Source organism: Lissotriton helveticus, chromosome 1_1 (assembly GCF_964261635.1).
Source record: "Lissotriton helveticus chromosome 1_1, aLisHel1.1, whole genome shotgun sequence".
Taxonomy (NCBI): domain Eukaryota; kingdom Metazoa; phylum Chordata; class Amphibia; order Caudata; family Salamandridae; genus Lissotriton; species Lissotriton helveticus.
Genome location: NC_136057.1, coordinates 1,416,691,297 through 1,416,704,852, shown reverse-complemented (window position 1 = coordinate 1,416,704,852; position 13,556 = coordinate 1,416,691,297). Strand labels below are relative to the sequence as shown.

General features: G+C 52.0%; 1 protein-coding gene across 1 annotated transcript in view; it reads left to right on the top strand.

The window, feature by feature from the left end:
* LOC144764134 (potassium channel subfamily T member 2-like) overlaps positions 1-13,556 on the top strand; it is a gene marked incomplete at its 5' end in the record, with an annotated part of 1,271,238 nt that overhangs the window by 1,108,724 nt on the left and 148,958 nt on the right. Inside the window, one exon of the mRNA XM_078650285.1 lies at positions 11,796-11,867. Within this exon, the coding sequence (XP_078506411.1) occupies positions 11,796-11,867 (72 nt within the window). The remainder of the gene's footprint in view (positions 1-11,795; positions 11,868-13,556) is intronic.

The window sequence follows — 13,556 nt, the reverse complement described above, 5'->3', positions numbered from 1 at the left end:
GAGTGCAGATGGGGCGTGTAACCTCCAGATGTATCCATTACAGTGGAAAAAAGAAATTGTTCTGCATCTCAGTGCCGAGGCGGGGTGTCTAAGCCTCGGCTGTCCCATCCGTGTGCGTCCGATGGCATGAAGCAGTATAAAGCGTGAAGATGTATGCGCACGGACATGTATGTATCTGAATCAACAATTAACTACAAAAACAGGGACGTGGGTTGCACAGGAGGCAAGTAGGGAATGGTGCATGCAGAGTTCGCCATAATGTCGAAGAGGTGGAAATCTGAATCAGCGTGTCAGTCGCGCCTCGCGGGGTATGCAGGCGGGGAGGGCCGGGGCCCGGGAATGTACGGGTCGCTTGCGCAGTGGAGCCATGATGGGGGGGGGTGTTCCCCGATTGACTGGAGGGTGTAGTTTCCGATGCATGTGCAGGCTATTACCGTCGCTGCTCTTGTAGCGTCGCAGCTCCGGGAGTGGGGTGTATTATCGACAAAGCGTGGCATGAAAGTGCTAGTCGGACAATGTGTCGGGTCCGATGGTGAGAGGGAGTCGCATGGTGTATCATAAGTGTGCGGTGTGGTGATACATCAGTTAATGAGGGTGGCAGCGTTTGGTCCCTCACGTGATCCCCTGTTCCGTGCATTTCTGTAGGAAGGAGTGCAAAATGTCCTCCCATTGTTGCGCGATGGGAAACTTTCTGAGCCCTGCTGTTTCCTCTCGTCGCAGAACAGAGCCCTCAGCCCGCGCCCAATTTGTCAATGACAAGTACCAGTGTCGGAGGTGGGGGGGTGTGGCCGCCTTCCATCTCTTGGTAAGTAGTCTTTTGGCTGTGATAAGGCCTAGATCCCAGTATCTAGCCTGGACTCTATTGAGGTGTGTGCGCTTATACAGCCCCAATATACAGGCTTCCCATGTATGCGGTACCTGTTCCCCAGTACAAAGTCGGAGTATCTTGGTCACTCCGTCCCAATATTGTTGGAGGGCAGGGCAGAGCCAGAGCATGTGAAGTAAATCTGCGCCGATGAGAGAGCAGCGGCCGCAGGCAGTGTCTGTTACTGAGAAGTATCTATTGATCTTGTCAGGGGTGAGGTATGCGCGGTGTAATATATAAAATTGTATGAGTTTAAAGCGAGGGCTGCGGGGGATGTTCACTGGGCCAGCCAGAACCACCGCCCACTCCCTGTCTGTCCAGTCCCGTCCCCTGTCTGTCGCCCATTTATCCCTTAGGTGTGCAGGTGTTGGGCATGTGTGTTGGAGGAGCGCTTGTGCCAACCAGCGAACAATGTGTGTGCCGTTGCTCATGACATGCAAGTATTGTATGAAGTGGTGTGTCTGTGGCTCACTAGACATGTCTCCCCAGGCGGCTGTCAGCGCGTGTACGAGAGATGCGTGCGTCAGGAACTGGCCGGCTGGAAGGGATGTGTCCTCCACAAGGGTCGCAAAAGGCAGGAGAGCGCTGTCGGAGTAAAGGTCACCCAATGTTTCCACCTCCACTGCGGTCCAGCTATCCAGCCGTGCAGCCGTCAGGATCCCCGCCGTCGTCGGGGTGCCTAACAGTGGCAGTATTGGCGCATATGGCGTCGTTGCTCGTGTCAGGCGTAAGCAGCGAAGGAAACACCTGCGCGCCACTGCAAGCAGTAACTGCGGTGGGCGGGGAGTCCGAGTCAGTGGGTGGAACAGTACCTGTATTTGGAACAGGGACCAGATGGTGGTATCCGTAGCCGTGTCACTCAGGTTCCTACCGCCCAACCAGCACGACACCCACTGCATTTGTGCTGCTAGATAATATAGCTGCATGTTTGGAACTGCTAGCCCGCCTTCTGTGTTGGGCTTGTAGAGTTTTGTCAACGCGACCCGAGGTCTGCCTTTGTTCCAAATCAGGCTTCGTAGCAAGACCTCAATGTCTCGAAACACCCGGGTAGGCACATACGTTGGTATGTTCGCAAAATAGTATAGCAGCCGCGGCAGCACTATCATTTTAGCCAAGGCTATGCGGCTAGGAACGTTGAGTGGCAGTGTGTTCCAGAACCCCACTTGTGCTCTGGTAGAGGCGATCGCCCTCATCAGATTGCCATCCAAAATGTCTATCGGGTCTCGGTATATGCGTATTCCAAGGTATCTGAACGTGTTGGGATACCACTGCAACCGTCCACCTCCGATACGTATGTCGCATTCGGGAACGTTCGGGCCAAAGGAGTAGGCTCCTGATTTGGCCCAATTCACTCGCAATCCCGACATTTCCTCAAAGGTGTCGAAGACGGCAGTGAGAGACTCTGGGACGTTACTGAGGTCCCTGACGTATAATAGCAGGTCGTCGGCATATAAGGACACTGCATGTAGTCCGTCCGCCAACGGTATTCCCCAGGTAGCTCCCTGTGACCGAAGTATCATGGCTCATGGTATCATGGCCACAGCCAGAGAGAACAACAGGGGCGACAGCGGACAGCCCTGTCTGGTGCCTCTCCGTACGCGAATCGGATCAGAGAGCAAGGCCCCAGTGCGGACCCGTACCGTGGGTTTTTGATATAAAAGGCCTACCATTGTTAGAAAGTCATCCCCCAGCTCAAATTTTTCCAAAACTGCCCGCAAGTAAGGCCACTCCACCGAATCAAAAGCCTTCTCCAGGTCGAGCACCAGGCACCCCGCTCGCGGCCATTGCCTCGTGGCATATTCCTGCAAGCGAAATAGCCTGCGGATATTGTGGGACGTGTGTCTCGTCGGCACAAATCCGTTTTGGTCGTGGTGTACCAGCGTGGGAACAAAGGGGGCCAGCCTGCGGGCCAACGCGGAGGCGAGAATTTTATAGTCCGTGTTCAAGAGGGCGATAAGAACCCATCTGTGTGTTGTCTCTGTCAGGTTTGGGTAAGGAGACAAGCGTCGCCTCATTAAGAGTCGGTGGCAAGGTGAAGTCGTCAACAGCCGCGGAGTACATCTTCACTAGTTGTGGGACCAGGATGTCTGGGGCGGCCTTGTAAAACTCGGCCGGCAAGCCGTCCGGCCCCGGAGTCTTGCCGTTCGAGAGGTTGAAGATGGTGTCACGGAGTTCCTCGGGATCTAGGGGTGCTCCAAGGTCACCTTGTTGCGCCGCGGTGAGGGTGGGTACCTGTATGACAGAGAGATAGTCCACAATGGTGGGCAGCGAGGTGCAAAGTCGAGACTGGTACAGATTTGTGTAATGCTCCGTGAACGCCTCATGTATTTGGCGTTGGGAGTAGAGTGTCCTGCCATCCTCGGCTTGTATGGCCGATATTGGAGCCGACCGTTCTTCCCGCGCGATCAGCCAGGTCAGTAGTTTGCCCGGTCTGTCATACTGTCTGTGCATCCGAGCAGAGTGTGCCGCAAAGTTTACACACTTCAAACGGTCCAGTAGTCGGTCATGTTCCGTCTTAGCCGCTGTTAGGCGGGCTGTCGCACCCCCCCTCGCAAGGTTTTCGAGGTCCAGCAGTTCTGATTCCAGTCGTGCCAGGTCTCGTTCAATTTGGCCTCTCATGTGTCCCTGTGTTCCCAGGCAGCACCCCCGCGTCACCACCTTGAAAGCATCCCATTCAACCTGGGGAGAGGACGCTGTGTCAGCATTTAGTTCAAAGTATTGGGCTGATTGCGCGAGCAGGGACTCCCGGAACGTCGCGTCGAGTAGGAGGTCAGGCTGAAGGCGCCAGGTTGGAATGGGGGGATGCGGGACGTCCCATGCAATGTTCAGTGTGTGAGGGTTATGATCCGAGTGGGTGCGGCCCATGTATTGAGAATCTAGGATCAGCGGGAGGAGGTCAGGGGAAACCATGAATCTGTCCAGGCGTACATGTAATGCGTGCGCGCCCGACCAGTATGAGTATATGCGTGCCGTGGGGTTCCGGGTCCTCCATGCGTCGTGTAGGTGCCAGTGTTGGGCCCAGTTGAGGAGCGCCTTCGTCGTGACGTGTATGTGAGCGTTAGGTGGGGGAGCAGTGGACCTGTCCAGGTGGACATCCAGGACACTGTTGTAGTCGCCTCCGAGTATCCATGGAAGCCCATGCCAAGGCGCCAGCGCTGTGGAAAGGCAGTCGAGGAACCCACCCTGTTCAGTGTTCGGGAAGTATATGGAGGCAAGTATTACCGGGTGTCCATCAAGTCTGCCCCTCACTATCACGTACCGCCCTCCCACATCTATCTGCGTGTCCATGACCGCCCAGGGGGTCCCCGGTCTGATCCATATGAGCGCCCCGCGGGCATAGGAGGAGTACTCAGTGGCATAAATTTGTCCGCGCCATCTCCTGCGCAGCGCATGGACCTCAGCTGTATTTAAATGTGTTTCTTGTAATAATACTACATGGAATTTGTGTCGGCGTAAATATGAGTAGATCTGGTAGCGTCTCGATGGTGTGTGCATTCCTCTCACATTCCATGTGCATATCTTAATCTCAGCCATAACTGCTATCACCTCTGGAGGCATCCGCCTCCCCTGCCACCCATTCCTCATGTGTCCATTCCCACAAGGGCGCCCGCCCCCCCCACGCACCCCCCACGGACACAGATCTCGGCACGTTCAGCAAAGGCATAGGCAGAACTCTGATGTGGGGAAGAAGGAATGCAACTGGGTTCTTTAACATTGCTAAACTATGGGAAATGCCAAGAGGTCGGCAACGAAACTTGTTGCCGTCCAAACACGCCAATAGGGCGAAAGATTAACGTTCAAGTCTAGGGGGCAGCTTAAGCTAGGTATCAATAAGGTAGATCTGCAATGTCCAATCAAGTGAGTTCAATCTGTCGCCCTTCCCCGGGCTACTAACAGTTCCCACCATACAGTCCAACGTGGCTGCTGAGTAGGCCATGCCCTCCCCAGTGGTCTGCTCCTGAGTGTCTATGTATAGAACAGCAATAGATGCAGGGTGCGCTCCCCAAGTGTGTGCGGTAGGAGTGCATTCATTCAGTGTGAACGGATAACTCAACAGTCCCACCCCTAGCTCACCCCTTCAGCATCCATATCTCTGGGTGAGTACTCACTGCGTCAGGACTGTTCCGACTGTTGCCAGGGCGGCGAGGGGCAGCTCCAGGTGTAGCCGTGTCCACAGTGTCCCAGCAAGTGTTCATCCTGGAGTCCCACCTCCGCCACCCCAGTGTCGGCCGATGGTCACACATGGTATAATTCAGTGGGGCATGTCAGCCGTTTGTGGCGTGACCACCGGAAGTTCCACCGAATGCTGCGAGTCTGAGAGTCCGTAGATAGCTTCATCATCGCTGTGAGCCAGATGTGGGCTCGCGGCCCGGGCACCGTCCGACGTCGGCGAGGCACTTAGCTGGGTGACCCTCCTGAGTGCGTCTCGTTGTTCCCGGAGTATTTGGTCCAGCGGTGGGGAGTGGTGAGTGGCGTCATCCGGGCGGCCATTTGTGTTGCCCCTATTCCTACGTCTGCGCCGCTGCCCGCGGCCTCGGGGTCGTGACTCAGGATGTTGCACATTTCTCGGCGTCGTGTCCGTTCCGCTGTCCATCCAGTCGCTTACTTCGGCAGGGCTGTTGAAAAAGTAAGTTTTGTCACGTGCCACCACACGCAGCTTTGCAGGGAAGAGTAGCGAGTATTTGAGGCCCGCTTCTTGCAGTCGGCGCTTCACTTCCAGAAAATCGTGGCGTTGGCGTTGTACTTGTATGGTGTAATCTGGGAAGAACATCACCGTGGTGTTGTCAATCCGGACTTCCCCGAGTCGTCTGGTTTCCCTTAAGATAGTGTCTCTGTCCCGGTAATTTAGGACCTTGAAGAGCAGGGGCCTCGGGTTGGAGCCGGTGGTGTGAGGTCTCGTGGGCACGCGATGTGCTCGTTCCACTACAAACTGTGGCGAGAGTGTGTCCTCAGGTAGCAGCTCGCGTAACCAATCCTCCACTCGTTGGGTCGGTCTGGCGCCCTCCCATTTCTCCGGAACCCCGACGAGTCTAATGTTGTTGCGTCTCGCCCTCCCTTCCGCGTCCTCAGCTCGGTCCTCCAGGAAGTCTACCCTAGCCAGCAGATCCTGTACTTGCTTGTCAGTTTGCGAGACCGTGGGGCCAAGGTCCTTTACTGTTCCCTCCAGAGTTTTGGTGCGATCAGCCAATTTCCTGTGGTCTTCACGCAGGTGGGTAAGGCCTATGGCGACACCATCTATCTTAGATTCCAGGGACGTCCTGGTCAGTTGAAGGGATTGTTCCAAGCGCTCCATGGCAGCGAGCATGGTGTCCAACCGTGATGCGACTTGGTCTGCCGCCATCTTGCGTGTTGGCTTGTCAGGCTTCCCCTGCAACGGGACTCCCCCTGTACCAGTGCGGGTCCGCACTCCTCCGGACATGTGCGAAGTGGCTCCGCCAGTGGCAAGTTCAGGGGTCGGGGCAACCGTCGTACCCAGTTCGAGCTATGTCCTTCGGACTCTGGGGGGGGCGCACCCGGTGCCCGTATCCACAAGGCTGCGCAGCCGGTCCCTCGCGCGGTTCCAACTTAAGGGGTGCACTCGTGTAGTGGTGTGCCTCGGCAGGCCGCCAGGACCGGGGGGCCACCTGTTACCCGCTGGTGGTAGGGACTCTAGTGCAATTTGACCTCCCAGGGGTATATGACTCAGGATCCTCCCAGGCCAGCGGGAGGGGTCAGCCCACAGTCTGTGGCCGTCGGGGGGTCAGGATCAGCAAGCGCAGTGGTTGGGTATAGTCCATCAGTTGCGCAGTGCAGCGTCTCCGTGCCTCCCAACGAGCTCCCCGTGTGTGCAGATGATTTGGGCCTGTAGTGTCCACTTTATGCAGTTCCCCGCATCTCGAAGGGTGGGTCGCGCTCCGGAGCACCGCAACCAGCCTGCACCTCGCCTCTCAGGATTACTTGCCGTGTGGGGTTAAGGAGGGTAATGAACCAGGGGGGAGGTCACAGTCCAGTAGTATTACCCCGCTCCACGCCGGTCCTGCAGTAATGGGGGGTTGCGGTGTGTGGCTCGGTGGGGTACAGACGTTTTCACTGCGTGTGCGCAGCTGGCCCAATCCGGCCGTCGGGGATAACAGTGTTGTAGCGTGTCCTCAGGATTGCCTGCTAGGGGAGTGCTAGCAAGTGAGGGGTCGCCATATTGTCCCGCTTGCAGGTGGTGAGGGGCCCTCCTAACTCCGCCTCCGGCCTGTGTCTCGTCACTGCGGCCGCTCGGGCGGGCAACCAGCTCCCTGTATCACGAGCCAGGTGTCGTCCGCTCAGCTGTGGTGCACCGCCGTGTGGCAGCCGGTCAGGTCACTCGCGGCCGCTCCGACTGGGGGGAGAGAGCCGTCTGGTCTCAGGGCCCGCCCGTCACACCGGATCGCGCCTCTATGGGTCAAGGCAGCGGGCTTCCGTTCCGGGCTCCCTCCTTCGCGTCTGCTGGTCCGGCCGCACCAGGGGCCCCCCGGTCCCACCGCAGCGCAGCACCTGGGCAGGCAGCTCAGCGTTAACAGTCCAGGTCCGGGCCGCCGCCAATCCCCGGCTCACCTGCGACGTCTTCTTGCCGCATAGGGCTCCGCTCCAGCAGGGGGTAGGGGGGAGTAGGGATCAAGCCGCCTGGGGGGCTCCCCGGGGCCCGCGTCTCACTCAGGACTGGAGCAGGCAGGTCCGGATTGCAGGCCGCGTGGTGGGGCCCTGACTCGCGGCCCAGTCCCCGGTCTCCTGCAGTTGTCCTCGCCGGTCCCACTGCAGCGAGGCCCGCCTGGCAGCCTCAGGAAAGTCCGGTGTGCCGCCGGTGGTCCGCAAAATCAAAAGTGGGTCAGAGCGCCGGGAAGGGCCAGTAGGTGGTCTGCCTGCAATTTCAGGCGGTTTCCGCCATAAACGACGGAGAATTAGCCCGGGGAAGGGGAGGCTCAGCTCGGAGCTCTACCCGGGTGCTGCTGTCCGCATTGCGTGCCTAGCCACGCCCCATCAATACACTTTATGACATATTTCTGCCAATTTCTATACTTAGGTGCCAATTCCGATGTGGTTAGGCATGGTTCCGACCCTCGATCAGGGCCATCCTAACGGCATCGGAGCCACCGATTTAGTTTCCCTTCCGACCGACCCATTCCAATGGGGTCAGTTGGAAGGGAAACCAAATTGGTCTTCCGAATGGCTTCCGACGGGATAGGAGAGCCCGTCTGCCATTCGGAACGCCCTCAGTAATCCCCTGGCCGGCTTTTTCCAGCCGAGGGATTACAATGGCATTAATCTCTCCACCTTCTGTGCCGGCCTTTCCGGCACAGAAAGGCATTGGAAAATAGCTTATGGGGTCCCCAACAGAGCCCCCATGGGTGCAAGGCCACCGAATGGCGGCCTGGGGGGCACCTATGGTGCCCCTTTGCTGATACCTGCACCCGGTGGCAGGCACGTTAGGGTGCCTGCCACAGGGTGCAGGGATGAACTGCACCTCTGCTCTTTATGAAAGCATGCATTCCGTGCAGAATGCATGCTCCCATTGAAAGGTATAGGCATGGTCACTTACTACTTCCAGGGCTGTACCCAATGACAGGAGGTCGTTTGGTTACAGTGCCTGACCGATGTCGGACTCGGCCCTGTTCCGGGAAGACCGGCACAAAAAATCAGTGGGAAACTGCCATTGTAATCCATCACTGGGGGCCTTCTGAATGGCGGACGGGCCAGTCGGAAGCAATTCGGAAAACCAATTTGGTTTCCCTTCCAACCGACCCTATTGGAATGGGTCTGTTGCAAGTGAAACCGAATCGGTGACTCCGATGCGGTTAGAATGGCTCCAAACTAGGATCGGAGCCATTCCTAACCACATCGGAATCGGCCCCTTAACGTATAGTCTTGCTCAAAATCTGGCATGAGTCTGGCACCTGTGTTTAATATGAACACCCCTATTTGAGACACAATGATGTTCCCAATATTATCTTCTACATCACATATTCCTGTGACGACAACCATAATTCTCAAGTTGAATATTGCCTTTTTTAACAAATGAATTTAATTTCATCAAATGGAGTGAATCAAGGTTGGTGATGGGTAGGTGGTTTTTTAGCACCCCGAAAACCCTAGTGCACCTTCCACCCCCCTCTCCCGCCCCCCTGCTGCTCTAGCATACCGGCCACTCCTGTATGAGACTCGCTTGATCTGTGACCCTGAATTTGCATTCATGTATTCTGCACTAAAGCTAAGACTAGTGGGTCCCTGATGTCCTCATCGACTCAAAAGCAATTGCAATATAGTCATTAAAAACACATACATAATCAATTGGGGAAAACTAGAGTCTGCATTTTCTTGGAAATCTCCTCTTCTGTGTCGTACATGAAGGATACTCAAACATCATGTTAGCCTGGAGGCTGCTTCATGTCAATCATACCTGGAACACAAACCAACTGCAGGCCACCGAACTGGGCCCACAACACAGGCCCCTTCCTTCGTTACGAGTCTCTGCACCTATTTGGGGGGGGGGGGGTAGATGTGATCTAGTCACTAGCATCAGGAGTGAAACTAGGGGACCTTTACTCTAATCCAGTTGCCCCAAATGTGAAAATCCACATCTTCTGTTAGTGCCTCAGTTCCCTCTGCCAAAATGGGGAGTATCTACAGACAGGAGCACCCCAGTGCTAAAGTCTATATGATACATTGGAGATTTACACCTCGTGTGAGAGGCAGGTAAACAAGAACCCCATCAGGTACTGCAGTGTCAGGTCAGCAAAGGATGGAGTGTGATATCCAGTTCTTTTTCTCACATCGGAGCAGTATATCCAGTTCTGGAGGGCATATTTCGAGTATGCTGGCTAAATATACAAAGGGCTGTAGTCAGACTAGAAGCAATCTGGGGATAATCAACTCACACTTTGAGTGGTTTGAACCAAAGGTTCTTCCTGCAGTGGAGGAAAGGATGGGTGGTAGGGAGTAGTGAAGAGCTGGTAGGATGACCGCCTCACTCTAAGGGGCATATTACCAACAAGTAGCGATAATTATCGCTAAATAGGCTTAGCGACTATTTTTTTATCGCTGGATATGTTAGCAGACAAAACATGCTATTAGCAACGTTTTTGTCCATTGTGCTAAAATATCCAGCGATAACGGCGAAATGCATGAATATCTCTGAGAATACAGCGATATTCACGCATTAGTGACGAAATGCTCTTAGCCATGTTATCCACCTCCCATTGGATAACATGGCTAAGAACGGGTCTGAGCAGGCGTTGGTTTTTGGCGATAGGGGGAATATTTCCATCGCTACGCCTGCCTTGCTAATAGGCGATAGGGACGTTAGCGACTGCTTTAAGTCGCTAACAGGTTGGGTACGCCCACTTTGCATGTCATTAGCGATAAATATCGCTAACATGCAAAGCGGGCCCCAAACCGTTCGCTATTGCCTAAAAGCTGTCGCTAACATCAGTTAGCGACAGCTTGCTTATAGAGCGATAGAATTTTCGCCGCATAGCGGCCGAAAACGGCCACTAAACCGGCGATAATTGCCTATCGCCACCCTTGGTAATATGCCCCTAAGTCCTTATGGACAGTGTCTCTAGTCTTGAACTTTTCACCGACAAATCACTGATTTTAGGCTTGCTATTCTCATTATTTCAATGGAACCAAAACAAGAATTGAATTGAAATTGCATTTATATACCGCTTACTACCCTTGATGAGGCATTGAAGTGCTTTACAGTGACAAGCACTCTACTAAGGCGCCCAAAGCTAGTGGTTAGTATTGCATGCTAAAGGAAACCATTACATGTGTTTAACTCCTGTTTCTTGAGGGCACATTAATGACTTAGGTGTCACCTTTAGAGGGGGACATGTGAGAAGCAAATGGCATGCATAAGGTAGAAAGGAAGGGGTGTACATTCAAAATAAGGGAGGGGGAAAAGTAAAAGATTCATTTTAGGTCAATTTTTCATGCAGGAGTTTAAGAATTCTAACAGGTGGGGGGGGGGGTTGCAACAGCATGCAATCTGTGGCTGTAAACCTGTAGAAAGAAACAGTTTTAAATTCTGCTCAAAAAAGGATTCTGCTCTTTACAGACTTTCTAGGGACACTTCAATGTTAAAGAGGTGGTCGTTTCTTGCCTCACTGCATAACGCAAGCCCAGTGCTTAATCCGTCTCCTTTACGAGCAATCTTCAATCAGTGCAACATCTACGCTCATCGAAGAACTTGTGATGACTATCCTGACACCGCCACCATCATTCTATTGTATGCAAGCAATACTTTCAAGCGCCATAGAGCCCTTTATTGTGTACCTACCACAGCAGTATATTCAATACTATAAATTATTATTACAGTTTATGCAAATCATTTTAGACTATACTAAGACTGCAAGTATAAACGTGTTATGTAAATAGCTGCCAACTAAAAATATAACAAAGCAGTTGATAAACAGGTTGCAGCAATCATCATTATTACGTTCAGCGCACATTTATGTGACCCATACACTGCCTGGTTTGGATGGTGCTGTCCCCCCGCGCTCACCTGAAGAGCACCAGACCCAACAGAAAAGACACAATGTCCTGCAGAATGGATGTGTCTCAGGGAAGTGGTCCCCCAAAGAGCTGAGCATAGCCAAGTCATTTAGCAGAATGGGTCTACAAAACGCATTAGAGGACACAGTATGAAAGGAGGGAGATAAATTAGCAATATTAAAATATGTTGGTACCCAATGGTTGTTACATTTATAAAAATAGAGAAATATTCATACTTTAGCTGACACAAACACAGAGAGGTACACAGGAAGTTTGAAAGCCAATGCTAACCTCCAGGGCACTGTAAGGTCTGTCTCAGAATGGGGAGAGAATGGAGCAAACTATTTGGGTCTGTTCGATGGCGTTATCTTGAATGTTCTTTGAGTTGAATTCTTTTCTTCCTTTTGTTTAAGACATTTCTCTCTTCTAGACCAGAGGCCCATTTCCTGGAGGCGATCTGCTGGTTCCCATTGGTCTACTACATGGTGGGCTCCATTGACAAGTGAGTAACAAGAAGTTGCCTAACATCACCTCCGTCTGTGTCAGGACTGCGCTGATAGAAGCTCCTTCCATAACACATGTTTTAATGTCTTCTCTGGTCAATCAACACATTATCAGCACTCAGCACCATCAGTAGTCAGGTATTCAGTCACCTAAAATCACCTGTCAAGTGGTGTGCTCACAACTGTTATAGGTCTATTCCCCGTCATACGCCCTCATGTCACCACTGATTAAGTAATGATCAACATAGTGTTGCTTCAATTGGGCAACATTGCCTGTATTTCTGCTAGACCTTCACTGCTATCAGTTCGTAGCATGACATGGTCCTCATGGTCGTCCCGGGTCAATCACGGCATTGTCGATATAGTGAGTGTGTGATCGTCCAATATAACTTGTATCGGAGACAGCTCTCATCTATTTAAGGTTTTTGCTTATCAGGTCCTATCTTTATGTCCCTAGTGAATATCAACATGGAGTATATCCAGTAGTACAATGTCAAAAGCATCCATGTTAGTCCTTTACTGTTATAGGTTTCTTGTCAATCAAAGTAGCATGCATGTAGTGCACATTCAGTCCCTCAGCATTATTTGTGGGTCAGCCCTCAACTATTATAGGGTCATTCCATGCCATGTGCCTTTCTGATCTCCCTCGTCAACAAGATATTATCAATAATATTTCATAGACCAATATCCAATATCAAATGTATCAGTGTCTGCCCATCAATATTACAAGTTATTTCCGCAATACGTGCCTTCTCGTCATGACTTGTCAATCAAGACAATGACTGTAGAGTAGTCAGTCAACCAAAATCAACTACACTGAGGTGAAGCGGTAATTATTGCAGGTTCCTTCCTTGTCATGTGCTCTTTGGTCTTCCCTGAGCAGTTAATATATTATCTGTGTATATTCAGTCATCTGGTATCAATCTTCAAGTCTTAAGCTTTTACAGTTCCTTCCCAAAGTTCTACCCTCTTCTTGTCTATGATCAAATGAGATGTTGTAAATGTTGTTTTAAAAAAAAGCTTTCTTCGTAATTAAATTTATGGAGGCAAGAGGGGGAGATAAATATCACTAAAAGAATAGTAATGATAAACAGGAGAGGCGTAGAGAGGCCTTATGGAAAATACTATTGAGGAAAGGGGTGAGGGGCAACAAAGGTGATATGATGACGTTAAGGGGTAAAAGCAGCAATTATAAGGAACCCTGAAAAAGAAGAGGATAAAAGGAGACCATTTTAAACCACGTCACCTGTATGCCACCCACTAGGGAAGATATCCTTCAAGTTCTGGTGGGTAGTCAGTGGTTACCAGGCAGTTAATTAGCAGTTAACAATTAATTCGCGATTACTAGTGGGGTCGAAAAACTGACTGCTCTTCACCCCTACTGTCCTGGGTCACTGTACTCTGTTACTCTCTCTGTACGCTCAATGCTCTAAGAGTAGTGAGTGCAAGCAGTCAAGACCTACTCCTGGAGGCTGAGTAGACTCCTGTGGATCTGAGATAGAATATAACACATTAATAAAACTCCATAAACTCCCTGTCCAGTTGAAGCCATATCATATATTTATTCACTGAAAAAAACAAAGTTTACAGGGGTTTTATAGTTAGGCTAAGATTTTACTCATACAAAACCATAGAAATTTGGCAGTTATAGTTACCTGAGCTAAGTATAAATTACGCCCCTGTAATGC